The 27,271-nt window shown below is 32.9% G+C and overlaps 1 protein-coding gene across 1 annotated transcript in view; it reads left to right on the plus strand.

The window, feature by feature from the left end:
- Nucleotides 1–10,547: 10,547 nt before the first annotated feature.
- LOC125070726 overlaps nucleotides 10,548–27,271 on the plus strand; it is a 31,562-nt gene continuing 14,838 nt past the window's right edge. The window contains exons 1-2 of the mRNA XM_047680671.1: nucleotides 10,548–11,023; nucleotides 14,870–15,061. Of these exons, the coding sequence (XP_047536627.1) occupies nucleotides 10,735–11,023; nucleotides 14,870–15,061 (481 nt within the window). The 5' untranslated portion in view covers nucleotides 10,548–10,734. The remainder of the gene's footprint in view (nucleotides 11,024–14,869; nucleotides 15,062–27,271) is intronic.

Below are 27,271 nucleotides of genomic sequence, written 5' to 3' on the forward strand. Positions count from 1 at the left end.
AATTGAAAAATGTATTGCTTTCCTTTAGTTGGAACCGTTAGCTACGATTATCATGTTACTTATTTTATCTTAGATGATTTTAATTTTTTTTATCATCTTATACAATATTTTTTACGGCATTGGTTGGAATGTCGTCATGGCAGACGAGCATATGGGCCATACCCATAGACAAAGGCACTGTAATAAATATTAACCATTCCTTACATCACCTATGCGCCACCAACCTTGGTAACTAAGATGTTATGTCCCTCGTGCCTGATTACACTGGCTCACTCACCCTTCCAACTGGAACACAACAATACAGAGTACTGTTATTTGGCGGTAGAATATCTGATGAGTGGGTGGTACCTACCCAGACGGGCTTGCACAAAGCCCTACCATCAAGAACAACAAGACTTTTTATCTCATAAGTTGCCTTGATTGAAGAATTATTATTGGGATAAGTTCGAGTTTGTAATTATTCATTTTATTAAATACTGCTTGAAAGATAATTTATAGTAAAATATAGTATAAATATAAATAAACTATGGAAATATAATCCCATCAAAACCACATTTATGAAAATGGAAGACAAATTCAATATTAAGCGCGATTGTCAACTTCACTGACAAAATAATTGAGACCTGGGCTATTAAGGGGTCAGTTCCTTTTACTTAACTTGGCTTGATACGCTGCCGCGTGTCCAGATATCTACTAGAGTATATAAGCTAGTAGATTTATTAACTATCTATTAACAGTTCTTGAAAATGTCATTAAAAATAATAATCGACGCAATTTTCAAACTATATCTGACCATAACGAGCAAGATTATTATCCAAAGTAGATGGAACAAATATCAATTACTTATAGTATTCAAAAGACGCTTATCCCTATGATTTAAACCATGTAATTCATCCTTTATGTCTGGTAGCTATTTAATTTTATACGCGAACTGTTTACCCCTAATGGGACAGAAGCCATTTTGCGTGCGGCACGCGTAAAAATCTGGAAATCAGGTAAATTCAGACCTTGTTCTGGGACCAATCAGTGATTTTAATCCTGTTTTATGGCTTAACGTTATCAACTCAAATCAAGTCCCTAAAACATTTACGTTTAGATAATAAAAGACAATATACTTCTCCATCTACTAACCTATCTACCGTATTTGGTTTATTTTATTTCATCTTTTAGTGTAAGTTCGTTATTTAAAGATTATCAACGAAACAAAAACATCTACTTTTGTAATAATTTTTGGGATGTTGGATTGGTTACCTTTAATATAATAGACTTAAAAAATAAAACTGATTCGATTAAATTGAATGACTCTTTAACTGGTGTCGATAAATTTGAAATGGGCCATCAGATTTCCAACTCATTTAACGAGAAAAAATGTAGAGATTTTTTCGTAATAGTTAATTAAGCAAGAAAGGCTGTCGTTTATTTTTAGCGCTTAAGCTCGTTATTATATAAATAATTTCAATTTCAATTAAAATAATTATTGTAAAATAGTTAAATAATTATTGTTCAAAATTTTTAATTTAATTTTAGATATTCTATTAAAGTATTCCATTAACTTAACCATGTCCAAATTATATTTTGGGTGGGTTTTTGTGAATTTTGGTAAATGATCTTATTTCAATCTGATCATTATAATCTTGCTCAATTTTTGCCTCATTACCTACCTACTAAATGACAAAAATCAAAGATTAACATTTTTTTATTAATAAAGTACCTCTTGGATAAATAAACATCGGTTTTGGTATGTCTGTCTGAGATGAATGACCGATATCCCCGAAAATTGGTGCAATATATAGTTTTACACGAAGACGATTTTTATACTATCATATTTGCCGTCGCTGAATCAGATAAAAATACTTCAACTTCTATACCGTGTAAAATCTCAAATCATTTCTCAAACAGATATAACTTCAGATATAATTTATCTGGTCGTCAACGTAAAGTCTACAATTTTCAACAGACTCTTATCTTAAAACTGGCAGAGCTTACCACGCGTTTGTAGTAACGTTATACGTTGAATTATATTGTCTGATAATATGTAACTAAAAACCTTCTTTGAAACACGTTGAATATAATAGTACACATTCCATGTCAAAAAAACATAGTGATATTTTATACATATAGATTTATTTATTATTTGGCTTCTCTTGCGTCTTTTCGAAGTGTCAGCGTCGTTGTAAGTTTTGGTATTGATAGCAGTGACGATTTGGCAGAGTTGACAGCGCGCCCGTATACTTTATCTAGCGCCAATATCGAGGAACGAGCGGTAAGAGCCACAGCTCGCGGTTCGGCATCGTGATTTCGATCCACCCGCTCCTTTACCATTCCATAGTCATCCATTAAAATAATAAGCATTTCTCGATAAATAACGTCTGTGAAAGCAGAAAATTTAATAATGCCAATATTACGAATGATTACGGCACATTTAATTTTTATCTATTTAAATAAATTTTGTTATTTTAATTACAGTTACCTACTCCTATAACAAGAAAGTACGTTATAATGTTCCGATTTATTTTTGCAAAGAGTACCATTTCCTTGCTGTCATCGTAACAGACTATTACAGAATTTAATGACCGAAGAAAATTTCCGGATAGCAGAAACATCTCATTTATACAAGTGAAAATAAACGACACGATATAAATAAAAGATTTGCAACGAGATAATGTTCGGTGACAAACAGACATAATAGCGATTTCGTCGCGGCAATAAAAAAGCAATTAATTTAAATAAATTTTCGGAAAAAAAATATAACTTTAACTATAATGGGACATTTGACATTCGCTCGTTGTTTTATCGTCGTGCGATCGTTAATGGCGTCTTAATATCTTTTTACCACCTCGTCGGGGGCATCCTTTATCATTTTTACGAAATGCCATTTGAATACCAAATGTTTCTTCGGCTTTGAATCTTTCCGCAGTCAAGTGAGCATTCGTCATTTTAGGTGCTCCTACACGTCGTATACTTGCATTGTATTATTTAAGAGAGTGACGACGAGCATTTTCTTGGATGATGTATATTCGAGGAAAGATTTTTTTCCGAACTATTCTCTGAGAGCGCTTTGTTTTTACACTGTTAAGTTTTATGTAAAGCCTAAACTTAGGCCATTTTGTTCTCCTTATATATTATATAATGTTTAAAATAGATACCATAAATAATCGAAATGCATTAATATAAGTGACGTTAGTGGTTACATGTCTAATGTCAATATGTTCAAGTGTGTGAGATGATAAGACAAAAAAAATTGATAAATTACAAAATAGATTATATTTGTTGATGCACGTTGATAATTTAATCTGGATTGTCTTCTTGAGCGATAACAACAGCAACAACAACAACAGATCGACTATTCACTTAATTACTAACTTTTAATGTACTATTAAGAGTCGAGATGGCCCAGTGGTTAGAGCGCGTGCATGTTAACCGATGATTTCAAACCCAGGCAGGCACCACTGAAATTTCATGTGCTTAATTTGTGTTTATAATTCATCTCGTGCTCGGCGGGGAAGGAAAACATCGTGAGGAAACCTGCATGTGTCTAATTTCAACGAAATTCTGCCACATGAGTATTCCGCCAACCCGCATTAGAGCAGCGTGGTGGAATATGCTCCAAGCCTTCTCCTCAAAGGAGAGGTCATTTTTAAAGTTGTTTTTTTTTTTAATTACCTATTGATTAAACAATTAACTGTTCCTATGTTGGGCACAATCTTCTGTTACGGTGAAGGAATAAATCTTACTACATCACCCTGCAACAAACCGGTTTGGTGGTTACACTTGAGACAGAATTCATTCCAGACTAAAGTTTAATCTAATTGATTACGAACACGAGTTAAAACAATATGACAACAAAGACTTCACCCAACTTATAGATACAAAGCCATAAATTCTGGTCAAGTTTTATGAAATTTTTAAATTCGTCTAAACATAATTATTATGTTTTGTAAACGCTGTTGTATAAAGGTCCTTAACCGCACCTCCTGTTATAAATTCAACACGTCCAGATGATGTCACGTAAAGATTTACGGTTGTATTCTGCGAGTTTCTTTCCATGATCTCATTAGAATGCTACCGAGTCACGGATAACACCATCTGCTTATGTTTTTTTCGACGATTAACCACATTTGGCTTACTTTTTTTTTAGCACGTTTTATTTTATCTGTCGTGTTTATGATTATGATATTTCTAGTGGGGATTAAGAAATGCTAAAAGACCAAAATTATACTTTTGGGAAATGAGATTTCATATAGAAGTTTTGATTCTTTTTTTTCCACTGATTTGAGCAACATTGAGTTTTCACTGAGAAAAAAGTCATAAGAAAACATGTGTCCTTTATTCAAATCTACCACAATCATATTCTTTAAACATCTCTTGGAATACGCTGACAAAAATTTTTAGTCAAGAGCATTTGCTCAACGGTTAGGCATTTACATAAATTATATATACAAAAACAATTTTTTTTGTATTCTAGTAGATGTCACTTCTTGTCTAACGCTTCAAGAAATATTCAAACACTGTAATCTCCTTCTATGTTGTACAAAGTTAGTAAATTGGTTTTGCAAGTGTCATCAAATAGCCGATCACTTAACACCTCAAATCATCATTAACGGCTAATTTTAAAACTAACCTAACTGTACAGTATCTAGTTTCATAATTTTACTGCAAATATTCAACAATTAATAAATAAGTTATAATAGTAAATTAGTCTCAGTCAGCTTCGCTGTCAATTTGAGGTGACTGTGGTTTCGTGGCTAAGACGCAGCAAGCGTTGATTCCAGACTTGACTAGGAAAGTCCGCCACCTATCGGTCTGACCACCGGCCGTCTGATCTTCCTTGTAGGGGTATTTCTAAACCTACTATAAATATTTATTTTTGTAATAAATATAAAAGCGTATACACTTTTTCCTTTGTTTTTTTTATTGCTCTATTTCTTTTTGACTAGAGTTTAATAATGTTCAATATGATTGTAAAATAAAAAGTTATAAATCACGAAAATTATTAATAAAGGGCTTAAATACGTCATCGGTATTATTGATCAGTTTTTCATTATAACAAAAATATGTTAAAATTATATAAAACCATTAAAAATCCGTAGTTCGTGTATTATGCACTAAATGGAAAACCACAAAAAAATAAATTAATAGCAGTATTTTTATACGACTGCCCAAAAATGAATTGTAATGTTTTCAGGGTCCATGTATACATACAGTTTCAGTTACTTTATTACCCCGTAATTTTTAAATGCCTTAACGCCTATGCCTAACTTTTTACTAAATCTTAGAATCCTTACATCATCTAAAAGGACACTAGCTATAAATTCATACATTCATTTGGTCAGGGCAGTCGATTTTTTAAGGTCTTTAACTTCGCTTTTAAATTATGATAAAGCTGTGATTAGTTTGCTGTCTTATTACTTTTTATACTTTTAATAAATACAGTCAAATGAATGCCATATAAAGTTGATAATTGAAGAATATCTCTTTAAATCCAAAAGATATAACGATTCGCAGAAATCAACCTCAGTCATCGTATCGCATCCGATTATCATAATACATATAACGTCTACAAAGATCAAGTTCTTGGTAATCCTCGCAATGAGAACACCCACGACGCATCAGATGCGACCGAAAGAAAATATTTAATAGCTAAGGGATCGTAAGGGTAATGTTATTATGATTAATAATGACCCACGTTTGTTTATATTTTTTTTATTAATCATAACTCAACGCAACTCAACAAAATTGTTTTTTTTTATGATATCGGTAGGCGGACTAGCAAGTGGGCCACATGATGGTAAGTGGTCACCACCTCCCATAGACAATAGCGCAGTAAGATATATTAACCATTTCTTACATCACCAATGCGCCGCCAACCTTAGGAGCTAAAATGTTATGTCTCTTGTGCCTGTTTAGTTACACTGGTTCACTCACCATTTAAACCGGAATATAACAATACTGAGTACTGCTGTTTAGCGGTAGAATATTTGATGAGTGGGTGGTAAACTACCCAGACGGGCTTGCACAAAGGCCTTCCAAGTAAAATAAGTTTCGGTTTGTAATAGATGTATTGTATTTCCTATGTGAATTAAATTTCTTAGTGTTAGTTATTTACGCGTAATGCTCAAGCTTAAATCTTTATCAATATGAAATCTTCGAGTTCTTAATATTGTTACTACAAGTAGTTAAAACGGGATATTTTACCATGTATTTTATTTTTATTTGGTCGAGCTCGATATTTCGACGTTATGTACGAATGTCTTGTTATCGTGAACAAGACATTCGTAGATATATTTTTAAATACATGGTGTAATAAAAATAACCATGTTAATTTAAAATCTTAATATTGTTAACCAAACACTGCTTATGAATTTTGTGCTTGGATATATTTTAACGAAGTAAATTTCTATATATTGTTCACATGAGTAAGTAATTTAATTAATTAAAAATAAACTAAATATATTCTACTATAAGTATAAGAAGTTACTTTTACAATAAAGTGAAAACAATTGTCCAAAATGATGTTAAAAATCTTATTTATTGCGTTCTTTTTTTAAAATCGAAATCGTTTTCAGTATCTGTTATATTTGTTGAAAACAAATTCGTAACCTGAAGCTCACTGAGCACACAGCTCTATAGCGTCTGTTTGTCTGTGCTTTTTGCAATCGATATCTCTGGAACACAGCAGCTGCGACTAACCTTTTTGCTCGTCACTACGACGGTTTATTTTAGTACGTTGTCTTGCGACTTGCGTTTCCTTTTGAGATTCCATATTTATTTAGTTGACTTTGGTCTATGTGGTGAAATTGTTTGAATGTATTCGTGATTCATTTGCTTTGGTTTCAACCAGATGGTTATAAATGTTCTTTGATATTGGATTGTAATAAAACCAATTTACTTCGAGCATGCCTGTCTAGGTAGCCATCTCATCACTTTCTCTTCTGCCAAACAGTACTCCGTAGTGAAGTTGTGTTCCGCTTTAGGGACTGAGCCAGTTTGTTTTAACGAGTTTTATATATTACACAGATCAAATCCTTTTTCATTTCCATTATCTATAATATATATTCATTAATATTTCAAGGTCAACTCAAGAATATTACGTAAGTATTTTCCAATTTTGACTGTCAACGTTATATGCACGTTTGGACATGTAGCCAAAAAATATCAACCGCGAAACTACATATGCATTTGTTTAAATGTTTTACTCTATCTTACAATTTTATCTTAAATGCCACCTATTTTATACACATTTTGTATTTCATTGATTCATATTACAGATCTAAAACAAACAATAAAACTATTTATAATCCGTTATCAATATATTACCAAATTTTTAACTGACGAAATATTCTTAATTTAGTTCTTGGCTGAAATCAATATTTAGAACCACTGACCTAAATAAACCAACCCAGTAACACTAGGAAGTGAACTCTGTTAAAATACATCGTTTATTAATCTAATGTCACCTCAAGAGGTTAACAGCGACGGCTTGTCAGTGAACAGATATGTTGTGTAACCAAGTTCTGAATTCTTAGTAATCTTCGTATATAATGAAACGGCACTAAGGTCGAGTGTCAATGGAATATGTTTAGGTAAGATTAATGGCTTCTATGTGACGTTAGCAGAATGATGTATTGTGTGTCCATTATGAATAAATTTTCATTTACTATGTTGATTAAAAAATATATAATTGGACAAAAAAAAAATTTTTCACGGGTCCATAAATTCCTTATTCGGAATCAAAAGTCGTTTAAGCTTGAACTCAATAAGTAAGTGTTGCTTCAAGATTGAACTTAAATTATTTAATTTAACTTCAGTTTGTATACTATCAATTCATTTAAAATCTAGGCAAGCAAAGTCACGGGTCCAACACGTAGTTGCTTTAGTAAGTTAAGACTTTACTACCGTGACGGTCAGTTAAAACGGTTCAGTAAATTTTATCCTCGGCATGTAGCTGGTAAAATATTATATACTACAGTCATAAAACTTTTAAACGTCACGAGAAATTCATTTAAGGTACGAACAATATATGTTCCTAAGAAATCGAAAACTTCAAAACCTTAGATTCAAGTCGTTGTGTTAATACGTTCTAGTTTGAAGGATGAGTGAGCCAGTGTAACTACGGGTATAAGGGATATAATATAATTTGCGTGTCCGCCTATATTTGTTACATAAAAATAATAGTAAATTATTTCAGACGGACGGACGGGGACGGGACGGGTTAAAGTCGCTCAGCGTGCTATGGAAAGGGCTATGCTCGGAGTATCTCTGAGGGATCGCATCAGAAATGAGGTGATCCGTTAGAGAACCAAAGTCATCGACATAGACCACCGGATTAGTAAGCTGAAGTGGCAGTGGGCCGGCACTATTAGTCGTAGAACCGATAGCCGTAGGGGAAAACGTCCTCAGGCACGGTGGAGTGACGATTTGCGCAAGACGGCTGGCAGGGGCTGGATGCGAGTTGGCGAAGAAAGACCACAGTAGCGTGCATTTGGAGAGGCCTATGTTCACAGTGGACGAATGTGGGCTGATGATGACGATGTTGATGATTTCAGACGTCCTTTGGGTTTGGATTTTTGAGAATTCCGATCAGAGTGATTGATGTATTGATGCGTATTCTTAATTATAATATGAACGTGATCAACTGCAGGTAATATGATATAATGTGATTATTTAATAAGCTACTTGGCAACTCAATATAATTATCCGCTTATATAATAATGTCTTAACGTAACAAAGGACTACGTTCACTATAAAAATAACCGGAAAAATCTAAATGATTTCAAAATTAATTGGTTTTAAGGTTGGTTTTTTGGGATTGTTACACTTGGCAAAGCACAGCGTATACTCGCGCAAACTATGGACCGAAAAGGCTCGATAAATTGCGTGAATCGATATTACGCATTGATAAGGCATAACTGCAAAATGAACTAGTGCAAATGCTACTGTACATTAATTTTGCCCCTTTGACCTTTTTGAGATACTTAGAATTACTACTTCAATGACGCTACTTGGTAGCACGTTTAAAATCTTCTACGCTACGCTTTGGCATGAGTATATGCGCGGTCTTAAATCGCCAATACAGTGCCAGTCATTATGCCAAATCGGGAAGGCTCATCCTCATAAGAACACTCGCTGACTCATTTTTTATAAGGGAACATGACGATACAAAGACTGTTAAGTATCTTCAATGATAATGATCTAGACGCAATTGTTCCATCACATAAATTAGATAACTGTATTAAAATTTACGATTAAGCAATAAAGAATACAAGTCTGCAATAAAACCAAGTGATAATCTCTTCCTAGCGCTCCGGATGTTTACCGCTAGCACGTGGTAGCGAGGCTGAAAATACTTCGCTGTAATGATGGGAGTTAACTTTGCGGCTATAAATGAGATTTTAAATATAAAATTTATCTTAAGATCAATAGACGTATTTCTTGTGTCGTTAAATATTTTGATAACAACACTAATTAATAATTCTTCTTTATAAAGTAACGTTAAACAAATCGTATCAATAATTTTATATAATAACTATTTACAAACGTATCAAAACAATGGTAACGATTGAAACGATATTATTGTGATATTAGTGTAAGATAAACGCACAGCTTTTAGCGTTATAATAATTAAAATAACAGCTTTATTCGTTGATTACATTATACAGAATTTTAAAACAATTTGGAATTATTAAAACATACATTGCTTTTAAAGTTGCATACAAAGTAAAAAGATATAGTATTCTTAAAAAAAAATGTTAATAAATTTGTATTTGTACTTAGTTAATTCTAGTCACACTTTTCATAAACGTAAAGTTATCATTCATATTATAAAGATTCCCTTAGCGGCTACTATTAGATAAATTAATTAGGCGTAACTCTAAAATGGTTCCATGTTAATTTGTGGTACTGCACAAACCAAGCGTCTGCGTAAACATGATAATGGTCCCCCAAATGGCTCGTCAGTTGAACGAAGCGGGTCTAACTGAAGTAATTTACAATTAAACGTTGATGTGGATAGAGGAATTCAAGTTTAGAAATTTATCCCAGAAATGTTCGCCCCTCTGACGCGCATTCCGTCGTATTTCGGTATAGTCGAGCAGGGACAGTTTGGATCCGATCCAGTAGTGCGCGAGCGCACTGCGGTATTGATCGTGAAATGTGAATTTTCACAATCGAAAAAAAATATCGTCGATTTAATTGGATGAGCGGCAAACCGTTTGAGGGTTGATCTAATTGAAATCGGAGCGTGATTTTTTTGCTGTTTTGCTTCAGTGCGTGACGATATGTGATTGTGTTGTGGACGCGATTGTTTTTGAAATTGAATTTTAGATAAAGTTCGCTACGGAGCGAGAGATTAACAAATATTTGAAACATGAAAAAGGGTGCCTCGGTGAAAACGACTTAAAAAAAAATTCAAATGAAAAACTCAATGTTTGTTTAAAAAAAACAAGCGAAAAGACATTTTTTATTAAATTGTGAGTAATTTTACGTGATAACGATATAACATATAAAAAATGGAATACAAACAATGGAGGCGATATCTTCGAAGCATCAACTATAAAACAAATTGACTACTTCGATACCAGACTCTGACTTGGGTAATTACAGCGACGATTAATGTTAGAGACACGAGTTCAAAAGTGAGTCACAGCAATAAAACCAAAGAACCAAACAAACTATAAACCTAAAATTATTTTAAGCACGCGCTGCAATGAGAGCAAAACGGTGGCTATAAACAAGATGGCCGCTGAGCACGCCACTTCGTTTATAAGTCACAATTTGTTTATTTACATTGCTATCTCTCTCTTGCTGCCGATGGCAGACGAGGGTGCTGCGAAAGTTTACGAGGATATTCGAAACTTCCCGAAGGATGAGAAACGGTTGACAAGAGAATATCACTTGAGGCAGGGTGCCTTAAGGGGGTTGATAGTAAAACCTGGTAAACAGTATGATTTGCAGCCAGTGGAAATGTTCCTAGGTATCCCATATGCCGCGGCTCCAGTTGGACATTTACGATTTATGCCACCAGGTGAGATTTTACTAAAGGATATTAAATCATATTATATCCATAACATTCAACCACATTTATTATTTTTATAAACTAAGGGAATGTCGAAAATCTGGCATAGATCGCACCTAAACGATAATGATGCCTTTTCTAACATACATACTTTGTTTTGTTTAAATGGTACTTGTTTTACCTTAAATAGTTATTAATTACGAAAAATTAATTGACTCTTGTTGAAATTATATTGTGAGCATAAACCCCGTACATAGAAAACTATCGGTGTTTACATTCGGAAAGTCTTTAAAGCCGTTGCTGAACTGCGCCTGAACTCTTTCCACTCGCATGAGACTTTCCGTTCCGTCGGATTATGAGAGTGTACCTGTGTTTGCGCACACACTTGCAAATATATCACCTGCGCGTTCTATTCTCCCTTGAGTCCACCGAGGCCAAATCGATCACGACAATATCGTCATTGTCACCATCATCATCTTTCTTATCCTTACAAAGTATTACTTTTAGCTGTGCCTTGTTTAAGTGCACCTCACTTCTTCTTTACAACCTTACCAATATATTATAATCAAATAGGATTTTAGGTTAAATCCGTAGAAACGAAACGCTGATCACAATCAAATTTACTAATCTGAAAAATTATTAAACGCTCATTGGTCGCCTATTGGGTCATCGTCTGCCAAAAATTACAATTCAGATGAATATACCGTGATAAGTGTTCCAGAATGGAATGGTACAAATTCAACGAATTATTTACTTTATAGTCTAAGATGAAGCCTTTGTCCAGGATAAGGAAACAACTTGATACGTATAACAAATACAGATAAAAAATAATACTCGAAACGATAAAAACTATTTTTTTTTTAATTTACATTTTCCAACGACGGTGGGATTCAGATATTAATAGTTTCAATATCCTTAGGAGCAGCACAGTATTATGCTAAAATTTCATTTTCATTTTTGAAATTCTAATGATATTGTTTCTTTCATTAGTTGTGAAAATTTTCATTTATATTACTATTTTGAATATTCGTTTATGATTCAGCTTGATTATACCCTTAGGAGAATTGTTTTCATACTTTTTGTTTATATTTGGTACTAGTATTACAACAGTACTAAAATGTTAAAAAAAGTTATTATTTGTTTTTTTTTTTCTTTTAATTGATTTTGAGTTTTTTTTGTATATAATATGGGAATATAATATGGGAGTCATGCCTGTCTTTGTTCGCATTATTATTCGACGATAATCGTACAGGGCATAAAATTATAAAGTTACTTTTGTATTTCTTTTACTTGATCTATCACCAAGCCTTTGACTTCACTAGATTATATATGTTGTATATTCGCGACATAGTCAGCTTCGCAAGGTTGCAAAGAAAACGGAAGATGTACTTAGCAAAACATATTTTGTTGGTATTATTCATTTTATACCGTTTACTATAAGTCGGTAAGATATAATAAATAAGTAAGATATAAGTCGGTATTATGAAGGCGTGACAATAGATGTTCATCAACAAATAGTAACTCTATCTAACTATACATCTCTCACAGCCGTACCACTGAACTGAATTTGATAATATTAGTTATGAAGCTTGAAGTCCAAGGAAGGACTAAAGATACTTTTTTTGCCGCGATCCCACGGTCGACAACTAGTATACTACACTATATATAATATAATACTGATTAAAATAAGGTTACAGAACACACTCGTGTGTGACAGGCCTTGAATGGGATAGTTTCTGAACAAAAAAGGGACATTCATAGTAAAATGACTATACCTTTATATAGGTATAAAATACCTACATGTGTGTTTTCGTATATATCCTTCTCCTAAAACTGACCGATTGTTATGTTCTCCTTTGTATTTATGAAGTATATTGGGAAGTTTTAGGTGGACTTATCAACTATTAAATATTTTAATTCAGTGTTTGCAAAGTTAGTTGCCTTGAATCAGTTCGCAGTGCAGTTCAATTTCAGATCATACACATCGAATATTATGAGACATTTAAAGTGCTATTTTACATTTTAATAAAGCAAGTCGACAAGAGAACAAGATGATTACTGAAGCGCTGACCACTGGTCATTGAAAGTTGAGTTCCGAAGTCTGACGTCTGGTGCTCGATAACTTATTCAATTGGGAAATTGTAAATGAATCCTTGCTAATTGAACCTTTATGTTCAAGAGTATTTAATTAGTGTAATTACTTACTGTGGCCTCTTGATGATATTGTTTTTTATTTGTTTTTGGTACAATTTTTAAATGACAAATTATAAGTCGAGAGAATCTGGTTTTGTGAAATATTGGACAAAGTTTGTTTTTAGTGTTTTAAATTATAGTGAAATGTGTAGACAAAACTATGCTTGAACATATCTTTGCGTTTATTTACAAGATGGTTTTTATAAAAGTAAAATCTACTCGTTCATAGGGTTTATTCTGCAAGTCCGTCTACCAACCCTTCTTTTTATATAAATCATTGGTGGACGAGCAAATGGGCTACTTAATGATAAGCACTCATAAACGACATTGACATTGGCGCTGTAAGAAATATTAACCATTCTTGATATCGCTAATGCGTCACCGACCTTAGGAAATGACATTTTATGTCCCTTATTCCAGTAGTTATACTGGCTCACACAAACTTCCAACTGGAACTTAATAATACTGCTGATCGGTGGTAGAAAAACTGATAAGTGGTTAGTATGGGCTACCCAGGTGTAAGTTTAGTTTTCGTACTAAGAGATCTTAGTGTTAAATTAATATTTGTAGCGAATATTTATGATACCATATACCATGTATATCGTAAATATTTCGGCCCAGTGGTTAGAACGCGTGCATCTTTACCGATGATTTCGGGTTCAAACCCAGGCAGGTACCACTGAAATTTCATGTGCTTAATTTGTGTTTATAATTCATCTCGTGCTCGGCGGTGAAGGAAAACATCGTGAGGAAACCTGCATGTGTCTAATTTCAACGAAATTCTGCCACATGTGTAATCCGCCAACCCGCATTGGAGCAGCGTGGTGGAATATGCTCCAAACCTTCTCCTTAAAGGGAGAGGAGGCCTTTAGCCCAGCAGTGCGACATTTACGGGCTGCTAATGTTACATATAATTTATATATATAAACGGATAAGTGCAAGGATATCCATTAACCAAGGAATCCTAAAATAGGGGCGAATTCCATAGGGATTTCCAATGGAAACCTCCATCAAGAGAGTGGATACGCACCAAAAAAAAAATGTATTCAGAAATATATATTATGCAAAAATAAGTGATATCTTCAAATAGATAATATTAACGATTCTATATATAAACGGATTAATCATAATATTCTAATGAGATAATCGTAATAATTATTTTATCTTATATTTAAACGGATAAGTGAAAGGCATCACGACGTCTTAAAAAAGTTTGTAAAAGACTTGATATGCATCAACAAATTGATCAGACATAATTATTCATGTATACTAAAATATGAGAAACATATTTTTAACGTAATAATATAAATATTTTTATTGTACTTTGAAACCTTACTTGGAAACGCTCACTAAGTCCTCATGCTCATCCACTGTCATTCTCTGTTCCTTTGTGTTTGTATATACTTCGTTTTAGTTTTCACGTGTACTGCTGTGTCTGTTGTGTGCTACAAACGCAGAAAAATACATTTACTTATACACGAAACTCTTTGTTTGGATTTATATTACGGTATATTCACATACTGGCTTGCTTAATTAATAAATTATATTTATTCGATAACCATCAGTTACTATCTTCCACATCATACAATCCACCGAGCGTCCCGTGACGGGACGGCATTTTTGTTAATGCCCAAAAAATTCTAAAACAGTAATTTCTTTCAGTCAGTGCTCCTCCCTGGTCTGGTGTGAAGATGGCGACACGCTTCGCACCAGTCTGTCCTCAATCTCTGCCCGTTATCAAGAAGGGTAACCCACCGTCCTTGGGAAGACAGCACTACCTGAACAGACTGAAGCCTTTCCTCGCTCAAGAGTCGGAGGACTGCTTGTATTTAAATATCTACGTACCTTACAGAGGTAAGGACTTTTTATCTTTAATAATATTTGAGTTAATATTTTAAGATTTTTCTATTGTAACATAAGGTAGTGTTAATTCTAGAATATTCTATAATAGTAGACTTTAAAATAACCTGGGCTTGTTTTTTTTGTATGTAAATATGTATATCTGAGTATAAACGATCAAAAGATTCACCGTAACGTACCCATAAGAAAATTAAATAAGATAATATATTAAATATTGTAATTCTTAACTCAGATAACATTATTTGAAAAATAATGACCTCATCGACAATGTATGTTACATAATCAATTTTTATCAACATAAAACTTTACTATAAAATGCAACATTGAAACGTATACTGTAAATACACAAGTGTAATGCTTTTCGTTAGAATTTAAAATGGCAAAGTAATAAAACCTCGGATATGCACATTCCCAGAATAAGGTCAACGAAAGCTTTATTTCGTTTCATTTACACTTAGAACTATTTCAAGAATTTAAGTAAAGCGAAATAGTATTGACGTTGATTGACGTTTTCGGCTGAATTTCGCCGCCTTTACTAACATTTCATTCGATGTTTTAGTAATGAGAGAAATTTTAATGATTTTTGAATTCCTTTGCATCAATTAGATGAGTCATTTCGTTTGATTTAACTACGATTTTTAGGTTGAATTATGAAATGAGTGTATAGCTCCAATGTTTAATGTTAATGATAGAATAAATGATTGATCAACTATTGCTTAATACAGATTTGGGTGTAGACAGTCATATTATTAGTTGTAAATACATCGTTTTATTTTAATGAGCAATCACCGGCTAGGAAATAAGGTACTGCCATAAATAACTGTCCAAGAATTTAATTGTTACTCTTTTTCGCCAATCAAACACATAACTATTTTATCGTTATCAAATCCTTCATTTATACAAGTGTGTCATAAATTAGCAATGTACCAAAATAATAGTTAAAAGAGCGTAATTTATTGATGAACGAATTTTACATATTAAATAAAATAATATAATTTTATGGGTAGCTCAATATTAGTTTAGAAAATTATTAAAATCACCCAAATGCAATACAAGTTAAATGTGTTGCGACCTAGATCATATTCTGGGAGAATCCTTGAATTTGTAGCCGCTCTTAAATTTTATACCCTATGTATAAATAAGACGATATTTAAAAAAGGATTTTCTGAGAAATGAAGGGGTTTAGGGAGACTTCCTCTTAACCGATTTATATCACGGTAGATAATCCCAAGAGATCTAACTACGCTGGACATATTATATATTAATGCACAAGTATGTGCGTTAACAAAGTTGCGCTCTGGATTTCCTCACTCTCGCAATCCAATAGGATGGCAAATCAACAAAAACAATCAAAACAACCGAAAAGAGTTCAGACGCAGCTTCAAGGGCCTCAGGGTCTCCTGCCTTATATTATCTAGCGAGTATAACAGTAATGCCGCTCAGAAAGAGTTAAGTTAAGCGATGTAGTGTCTTCTTCTACCAAATGTTAAATAAATGATATAATAAAGAGAAGAATCTGCAAACCCGTTAAAAATATATATATACCTGACACTACCTGGCACTGGAATTAATTGAAAAGAATAAAAATTTTAGATTTCAATTCAAATAAAAAACATTCCTAAATTTTCGGGAACCTTTCATCAAATAAATATATCTGTCTTATCAGACTCAGATGTAATTGCTTAAGATTTCAATCCTTCACCACAATACGAGAGAAGGGTTACCGGTTGTTCAGGCATTTACAAGCCTTCACTTTGACTTGACAAAAATAATGTTATTAACAAAGTTATTCATTCTATTTGAGACGTTTAACAGGCAATGTAACTTCTGATAACGAGCCATTAACGCTTGATGAAGTTAAATAATATTTTGAAAGATCATCTTTCCTTCATGTTTGATTTTTTTTTGTTTTTGGTAGTATATATTGGATGTCGTCTTAATGAACCACCACCACCATGGGATGGTAAGTGGTCAACTTTGCTCATGGACGTTGGTGCTATACGAAATATTAACCATTCCGTACATCGCGAATGCACCTCCAACCTTGGAAACTAAGATGACATGTCCCTTGTGCCTGTAGTTACAGTGATTCACGCTCCCTTCAAACTGGAACACAACGATACTAAGTATTGAAATATACATATTATATAAATCGATAGAAAAAGGATATTGTTAGAATCTTATTTGAAACGCCTCAAATCCTAAATATTGTTAAACTAATTTTTTTTTTTATTTTATTTCAATTAGCATCAAGAATCGCAATGATTTCTTTGTAAAACTAGCTGCCCCTTCGTCCGTTAGAAGTCGCAGCGGGCAAAAATACAAACATTTTTTCGTTAAAATATAATTCTGAAATCCGATTGCACCTCACCACACATGCACCTCCCCAAACAAACAAAATCTAAATCAGGTCATCCATTTAGGAAAAGTTCAGAGATATACACGTACAGAAGAATTTTATATACCTATAAAATAATAACTGAAACGAACAAACTAAATAACAATCAATTCCAGTTTAAAATAGATAAAATTATATTTAAGTAGAAATTTTCGTCGCCAAAAACTTAATAAAACTAGTTGAAAACGTAATATTAGTATCTCGATTTTATTTTTAGTACAGTTAAGAATTTGGACACTCCGTGGACGGAAGTTCTATTAATATAAATGAAATGGGTTCAACCGATTCTAGCGTCAGTTTATTGTTGGGAAACGTTTGAATGGATCGATGTCATTCTAAAACATTTTAAAATGTTTTCAGAATGTGTAACAAGGGACGTAACATTTTAGTTTCCATTGTTGGTGGTGCATTGGCGATGTAAGAAAAAGCTTCAAAAAATCTTACGGCTACAATGTCAATGGGGGTAGGTGGTGACCACTAAATATCGGGTGGCACAGACACACTCGAAATATATTTAAAAAATATAGTATATATTTTTATAAAGATTTATGACGAAATATAAGTTTCATTATAATATGATGTTGTGATGCTGTTTGGAGGTATAATATTTGATGAGTGAGTGGTACCGACCCAGACGGGGTTGCATAATATACCACCACCAACACGAAATACCTACCCACATAGCTACCATCAAGTAAATATTCTCACTGTACATCAACCTTCCCATTAAAGAAGTGTTTATTTATCTATAATACATACTATTATAGTAAAAAACTAAATCATTTAGGAGCTAGCTTTAGATACGTATTCCATGGGCTTAGAACTTGGATTCTTTTTTTTCTTTTTAAAACGGAGCCAGTTGTAATTTGCACTTTAAATATCAATGAGTAAGCTTCTATTTTGTACAACTAAATAAGAATTGGTTTGAAAATAAAAACCTGGCTTTTTTATTTTCACACCATTCTTGAGATGAGATGAGATGAGAAGATATTATAAGAAGAATTTACAAAAATCGGCATTTGTCTTATACCAATATCTACTTGATTCGTTAAGTAAGTAGTAGTAAGTCGTTAATAAAGTATTTGTTGATTTCAATGTTGTTTAATATGCTTAAATGTAGGGCTTAAGCGTAATTTTATTATAAAACAATATAACTATTCACATTAAATATTCTAACGTAATTAAAACAACTTGAAGGATTTAGCGCGTAAAATTATAAATTAATGTTATAATATTTAGTTGAAGGATATATTAAGTATTCTCTTTTATAGTTGGAAAGTTTGAAATCCTTAAAAGCATAAATTCTTACGAAATATACGCTAAAACATGGTCTTCTTCATTTAAACTTCATGAAAAATAAAATAAAATAACGCGACGTTAGAGGATACACACGCTAAATTTAACAAAACAGACACTTAAATAACGATCATGATATTGTTATATTAATTGCTATTATTTTTAAAAAAGTGCGTTAAACACTTTGAATAGAGAAACGCATAAAGTTACAATCTTAATACAAATAATAATAAATTAAATCCAATTCATTTGTTTATTACTGATTGTAGTTTCCAGTTTTGGTAGGTACGAAATACTTATCACAAAATTCCAGTATAATATGCCATATTAAAATTTTATATCTTAAACAAAACACAGTATTGATTTTAAGCAAGGATTCTTTAATTATAATTTCAAAAGTTGAAACAAGTTATTTTCTTTCGGCTACAGACTTTAGTAGTTTGTTATGAATTTTAAGCGCAGTGCTCAAGATGATGTTGCCAAATATCGCAGTAGCTTGAGGCATATAATATAAATGATTCTTTCTGCGTTCACTTTTAAAAAATCTTAACAAATGAATATTAGTTTTAATGAAAACAAGCACTTGAAAAAATATATATTTATTTATTTAAAAAATATTGACTTGAAACAAAAGACGAACATAATGCCCGAAGGCATTCTCAGTCAACTTTATGTCAAATTAAAAGATTGCGTTGCTTCAGAAATTACAAGACAATAAAAGAACAGGAAACGATCGTGAGCCCATTGTTTCTCGTGTGATTCAAGATTCACGATAACGACGCGAAACACTGAATCGCACATAAATGTTTTTAAGAAATTATTCCCTTACATTTTAATATTAAAGCTGTTAGAAAAATTTATAGCGTGCACTCATTCTCGTTGAATTTAAAATAGGCAGCCAGTTGAACGCTATACAATGCTTGAAACCGGTACTGCTCCATTGTTCACCTATTTCTTTGTTCAGCGCTTTTGTTTATGCGAAATTAAGCGAAATTTCCCCAACGATTAAAAGTTACGTCCAAACAATATGTTCTGTGCGGTTATTGTCTAAGGTATTAGACAATTGTTGATAGACAACATCATTGATTTCAGTTATTTGTCAATGTATCTGTATTCATATAGTTATGAGTAAGTTTACCAATGATTGACAATTTCGTATCGCCGTTTCATTTGAAATTGAAAAGGGTAGGGCCTTATATGGCGCGCCTGGGTTGTTACTACTCACTTAGTGTTTGTTTCTTTTAAATATAACTCTAGGACGGGCATATAGGCCACCTGATGGTGAGTGGTCACAAATGCTCCTATAGATTGGTGCTGTTGGAAATTTTAACCATTTCTTACCAGCATCACTAACCTTGAGAACTGAGAAGTTATATCCATTATGCCTGCATTTACATAGGGTCACCCTTCAAACTGGAAGACAAAAATATTGGGTATTACTGCTTGGAGGAAGAATATATTGGTCAAGCGTTCTTTGGGTATATTGTCCTTTGGGCTTATAACATAACATCTTGGATCACACGATCAATACTCCGTTGAAGCAAATAGTAACGAATAAACTATACTTTCTTTGGTAAAAGTCTCTAAGGGTGATTTACCATCAAAAAACCAATTTGCTCATCATCGAATATATTTTCAATTTAACGTCAGGTTATTGAGTTTACCTTTTGACGCAATGGGAGTACCGTCAAATTCAAAGTTTCTATACGAAATTTTCGAGTAAAAAATGTTTATAGATAAATGTTTTGCTTGTTGCATGTTAATACTGTAACGTTCTCTAATAATTATAAAAATAAATTGTGTTTGTCAATTTAAAAACAATTATTATATATTTATATATTATTTTTAGTTAGGTTTGGAGCATATTCCACCACGCTCAAATGCGGGTTGGCGGAATACACATGTGGCAGAATTTCGTTGAAATTAGACACATGCAGGTTTCCTCACGATGTTTTCTTCCACCGCCGAGCACGAGATGAATTATAAACACAAATTAAGCACATGAAAATTCAGTGGTGCCTGCCTGGGTTTGAACCCGAAATCATCGGTTAAGATGCAGGCGTTCTAATCAGTGGGCCATCTCGGCTCTTAAATAAAAATCCCATCAAAAACATAAATGTAAAAATGAGAGCCAAGTTAAATATTATGATATATACCTTGGTTGTTGACTTCAACGACAAAAGAAGTGAGATCTAAATTTTTGCCAAGTTAAATAGCCCTTCTGAAATTTATTTATAACTACATAAAATAGCATTTCTTCTTATAACTTGGGATAATATATTGTTGCCTAAGGTCTGACTTGGCTAGTTCTCATATAAGAATTATATTATAGCCTTCGTAAGTTCTAAGCCTTTACAAATGAATTATAAACACAAATTAGGCACGCAAATATTCAATGGTACTTGTCTAGATATGAACTCGCAATATCTGGTTAAGATTAATGTTTTCTAGTGACTGGACCATCGCAGCTCTTAATGTACGTATATACTAACTAAGCAATACTGAGCTGTCCTCCATTATTCTTAGATGTTCTGAGTTATAATTTGTTATTCTAAACACAAACTACAAGTTGTGTTTATAAACATATAAGAACTAGCCAAGTCAGACCTTAGGCAACAATATATTATCCCAAGTTATAAGAAGAAATGCTATTTTATGTAGTTATAAATAAATTTCAGAAGGGCTATTTAACTTGGCAAAAATTTAGATCTCACTTCTTTTGTCGTTGAAGTCAACAACCAAGGTATATATCATAATATTTAACTTGGCTCTCATTTTTACATTTATGTTTTTGATGGGATATCACTACTTTTTGTATATAAATTATTAATAGGTACTTATTAATAACAAAATTAATAGCAAATGGTTTTTGTTAAGCTATTCTATTTTCCTACGTTTACGGGGTATAATTGTCTTTTTTTTGATACGTTCTTATTTTTCTTGTAGGTACCTCTGAAATGTTCGAGTGAATTGCCCATTCAGTGTCCGGATTTTTTTTTTACGCGTTTTCTGTTTATACTTAATTTGGCCAAGTAGGGGTGGTATAACGTGCGCAGACGGTTGTACTCTACAATAGAGCTCTCTTGTGTCTTGATTTGAATTGGACCTAAATTGATAAGATGTACTCCATCTAAGGTTTTAACTCTAGAGAGGCCAACGTATGCCTGCTCTTTACTTAATATAGAGGAGCCTATGTCGAAAAGAGCACCGTCAAGGCGAAGGCCTTGTAATTTGTGTATAATAGTAGAATATGCTAAGCAAATAGAGAATTATTTCCTTTGAACATATATGTACATTACTTAATATCTGTAACTTGGTTTTGACTTCTAGTTCGCAAATTAAATTATGTTTAAATTGAATTGTTATTTTACGTGCGCTATTGCTGTTATCGACGTCCCCAATGTACCTTCTCTATTTTTCCATTGGACCCATTCATCAGTCCTTTGCTGACATCAGCATGCTTGCTCGATACTGTTCTTCCAAGCAATAAGGATCCCCGTTTGTAGCGCTAGAGTACAAACTTAAATCATTCCAGTTACGATATACATACTCTACTACAATCTCACGAAACCTTTTTTATTGTTGTATACTAGTATACTCAAACAAAAAATATGCAGTCGAATAGACTAGGCAGTTTCCATCGGAAGGTATTGAAATAATTCCTATGAGCGCGGTTGCCACTCGCTCAGACACGTCCGCGTTAAGGTTTAATCGCAACGCTCCTAACCCGCTGCTCCGGCGTCGCGTCGCGCGCCGTGTACCAAATGCCTATTATTATTATTTTTTTAAGTATAATTATTTGGCACCATTGATGTACGCTAAATGCTAGTTAATAACGTAATAAATACGAAAGTCGGCTATACTCATAAGTACTAAAACGGAAATATTTGGATTTAAAAAACTTAAGGGTGGTATTCAACTTGTTATATATTCATGTGAAGACCTTAAAATCCACTTGAAGACCGGCTGTCATAAGTTTTGATTGCTGTTTCTTACATCATTTTTTTATTATTACAGTTATTACAGGAACTAAGTATATAAGTGTTCCTATAGACCCAATAAAATGAAAAATTATAATAAAATGATAAAAAATTACCAGTTTCAGATTTTTTCCTTTATATTGGCCTAATTATCTACCTGCATGCCAAATTTGAACTTTCTAGGTCACCTGGAAGTAGGATATAGTTTTGATCTATAGGTCAGTCAGTGATAAAAATGACGATTTTTAGACGTTAATATCTAAATAACCATTTGAGATGCGTTTATGAAATTTGGAACACATATGTATCTCGCGAGTCTCAATATATGAGCCAAATTTGACACATCTATGTCAAATAGTTTTTGAGTTATGAGGAGGTCAAAAGTGGCTCCAAATGGTTCGTGTAATATTACACACGGTGCTACTAGCCAGTTCTGTTACTAGAACTTGGCTGACACGCTACCGCGTGTCTAGAACAATAATTTGATCAAACAAATGTTAGACCGAGGATGTGAGTAACCGCCAGGAGATGTTTCGAACACCTAAACTCTGACTCACAAAACACATGCTGTCGCGGAATAATTAAGTATTCTGTACAAGACCGTCTAGACTAGTACGTCATTGAATTTATCCTATAAATATAGTTAAACCAATCTTTTAATTTCTACGTATCGTTACACATAAAAAAACAAATCTTCATTTCTCCACACTTGAAACTTCAAAGCTGACGACTGGAAGTTTTTTGAAGTTCACCAGGACCTCGCCTCATAATAGAACTATAAAACATATTAGTTCATCAAATCTGATTCTTAACAATACGAAGAGGACTTGGATTGAATTTCAAGACGACATCTAACTTGACTTCTCTATTCCTTTAGAGGTTGACCTAGTTTATATCCTCTGAGAACTACAAACGATATTCTAGGTGATTCCGTATTATATGAAACAAATATAATGCTAGAGTTTCTGTCATATTCTATATTATATTGAGTATAAACTAATGCAATGAAGACTGTGATATGTGCTTAATGGGTTTTGGAATTAATTATGTCAACATTAGGTTTCTGGATATATAGTTAAGTATTCCAATCAGTGAGGTATTCTGTAATAAGAAACAGCGAGTTTCGTACCGCAGAAAATGAGCTAGAAATGAAATGTGTTATGCGACATTGACTATTAATGTGTATATGTACACTTATCAAAATGGCGAACACCATAAGTTGGTAGTCAACATTTCATGAGTGAGATACTAAGTGAAAACAGAATCGCACTGCTATGCTGTAATGCTTACTGTTATCTTACCAGTATATCACAAGGTAAGATTTATGGTGACGTAGTACGGTGCGGGTTATATTTCTTAAAAAAAAATCGATTATTGGTGAAGGTTATCACTTACTTTACATTATTGTAGGAAAGGAGGTTAACTTATAATCGAACTCCTTACAACAAAGATTTGTGCTTGCAAAGTTGTTCCGCTTTAGAGCAACATAGTGGAATAAGCGCCTTATCAAAATGAAAGGAGGGTTCCGTCCCACAGTGGGACGTTTACGGGCTGTTAATTTTTTCTGTTTTTTTTAAATATTTTTTTCACGTCACTGTTAAGGCACACCCTCGTTGGAAGAATCATTCTGTATTATAACAATTCAGATTCGAGCATTACATAAGTGAGTGCGAAGAACTGATCAATATAGTTCGCAACTTGTATTGAAACAATTTGTAACATTACTTCTGTGAGAGAGAATCAAGTAATTAAAATTGAATCTAAGATCGCTGCCGTTGTGGGAGTACCCTCCGACAAAAAAACTGGCAATCTTTACACTTCATGGTATTTGCTTGGCTGCGACTAAACTTACTTTCTGCATGCGACGATATGTAAAAAAATATATAACTCACCTAATATTTCATTTGATTTTATAATGAAGTGAAATTTTCTAAGCTCCTACCCCTGGTATGCGACTGCGAGGGGACTGCGCCCTGCTCATATATTCAACAACCAAGCGACATTGAAATATTATGTTTGTGCGAATCGTAAGCGAGTGTAATTACATGCACGTAACGAATAATTATAACCTTTATAATATTTATTTGAATTTATATGATAACGATCTCTATGTAATGTGATTTTGCAAACACAGCGAGAATATTGCACTTCACAGTTGTACCTGTTTGAACAAACTAAATGGAAAACTAATTTGATCGAGGAGGGCTTGGAACTGCGATTTATTTGTTTTGTAATATATGCGATATATTTATTTATAACCACAGGTCACATGCATATATCGATTTTTATACGATTCGTTCAAAAAATTAATGATTGGTATATTATAATACCAGAAAACATCCTGGTGTTGCAGATGTCCATGAGTGGTGGTTATCACTTTTCAAAAGACGAACATCCTACTCGTTGAGCTATTGCATAACAAAAAAACAATTGATGTCATGATAAGTTACGGTAATCCATCGTCGATCACAGATTTTCTATTTGGTGAATTTTGATTATGTGCTTAATTAAGAATTATCAAATATTTGAAGTTGGTGGTAGGGCATTGTGCTAGCTCATTTGGGGAGGTATTACCCACTCATCAGATATTCTATGGCTATCGTAATGTTCCCGTGTAAAGGGTAACTACATACACGAGGGACATAACATCTGAGTTCCCAAGATTGATTGTACAGTCTATGTAAGGGATGTTAAATATTTCTTAATATACTATGTATATATGTTAACATGAACCAGCTCATTTATCCCATCAATACAAAAAAATATGTAAGTATAGTGCTAAAACCTGCTTTCGAGTTCAGTCATTAGCTAAGTTTAGTTGTGTCACGTCATATTATAACCTTGTAAGTGCCTTTTAGATAAAAAGACCAAATTATCAAATACATAAGTACCAACTGCATCAAGTCGAGTACTAGAGCAGACGCTTACAAAAAGTGCTACTGACATTATTTGCAGATATTTCCACTTAAGCTTAGTGATGCAAACATTTTTAGCGCATTCGGCTAAATTGCTAGATAAAACTTTATTGCCTTAAAGTAAAGTGTATTTTATATTGCTTTATTATGTAAATTTTAAAGACTTCTTGAATATAGGGAAATTTAAAACGAATTGTCGAGACGTAATAAATTTTTTAAATCGTCACGCATCGTATGTTAAGGTTGACGGTATTCTATTTTCAAACTCTTTTACCGAAATTCAAATTTAGATTGTGGGAATCGTTATTGTACATATACTTAAAACGGCATTTTTCGATTTTATCATTATTTTTCAAACTATATAAGGAGAAGAAAATTTACTTAGTTGGTTTGTCTTGTTTCTCAAACAGCTTCAGCTGTAAAGTTTAAATTATACTTATATATATTGGGTATCATGTACATGGCAATTTGATTTTGATATTGATTCCTCTAGGAATAAATATTCTTTGATCTATCAAAGCAAAAGAGCTTATAATATGTATTTTCTATGTCCCACTTACTTCTGTCGCGGCAAAAAGGTATCGGACTTGTGCCACTTGTATATTAAAAAAAAAAAATCAAAATTGTTGAAGAAAGTCTCCGTTTACAAATCATATGTACCGGTAGTTTATATCATTAGACAGTCAAATTAATCTACTATACTTACATCCAAGTTTTCAAATTCTTATCAAAGTCAAATTAGCTAATTTCATTGGTCAATAGCAGTCGATGACGCAATATACGACCAATAAGAGTAGAGTATTGTGTATAATTCGTTAATACGACTCTGCAGTGCGATTTTATAAGATTTTATCTCACTCGTGAAATATAGACAGCCAACTTAACGTGATACGTCATTTTGATTCGTGTTTTCTACAATTTTATAATCGTTATAATCAATGTCACATGTCGATTTTCGCGTTTCTTCTTACGGGATAGCTCTCTCTCGCTCTTTCGCAAAGAGAAAATACATTCATCACATAATATGAGTAAGGTCAATGTATCACATGTTCGTTGTGACATCTTTGGCAGGTATCCATATATTTACACAAGAACTACTATTACTACTAACACATATCTATAATTCCATTTTCAAATACTATTCCGACGTGTTCATATTGATTTTAATGTTAAGGTACATCATTTAATAAAATTTCACCAGCGAACTATCGCCAAAATAAGACAGCGATAAAATAAAAATTTGATCAGTAATAAAATCAAATATTTTATATGATTGATTTTATTAGTACTTTAAAATCGTCATTAAATATGCTACTGTAAAATTTTGAATACCGTTCGATTATAATCTATTCCGCTAGAAGTAATATATCGAAAGCTTGTGAACGGTAACATAATGTATACCGAAGTAAATTTCAGTTATATTATAAACTCTAACCGAAAGATTATAAACTATCGAAACTTTATGAATTTATGATAATTAAAAAGCGTTGAGTTAATGCTTGTTGACTTCATATATATATTGACTGTATTTTTAGATGATGAAAATGAGTAACTACTGATTTTCTTGCCGGTTCTTCTCGGTAGAATCTACATTCCGAACCGGTGGTAGCTTTAC

The sequence above is a fragment of the Vanessa atalanta genome, chromosome 2 (assembly GCF_905147765.1).
Source record: "Vanessa atalanta chromosome 2, ilVanAtal1.2, whole genome shotgun sequence".
Lineage (NCBI taxonomy): Eukaryota > Metazoa > Arthropoda > Insecta > Lepidoptera > Nymphalidae > Vanessa > Vanessa atalanta.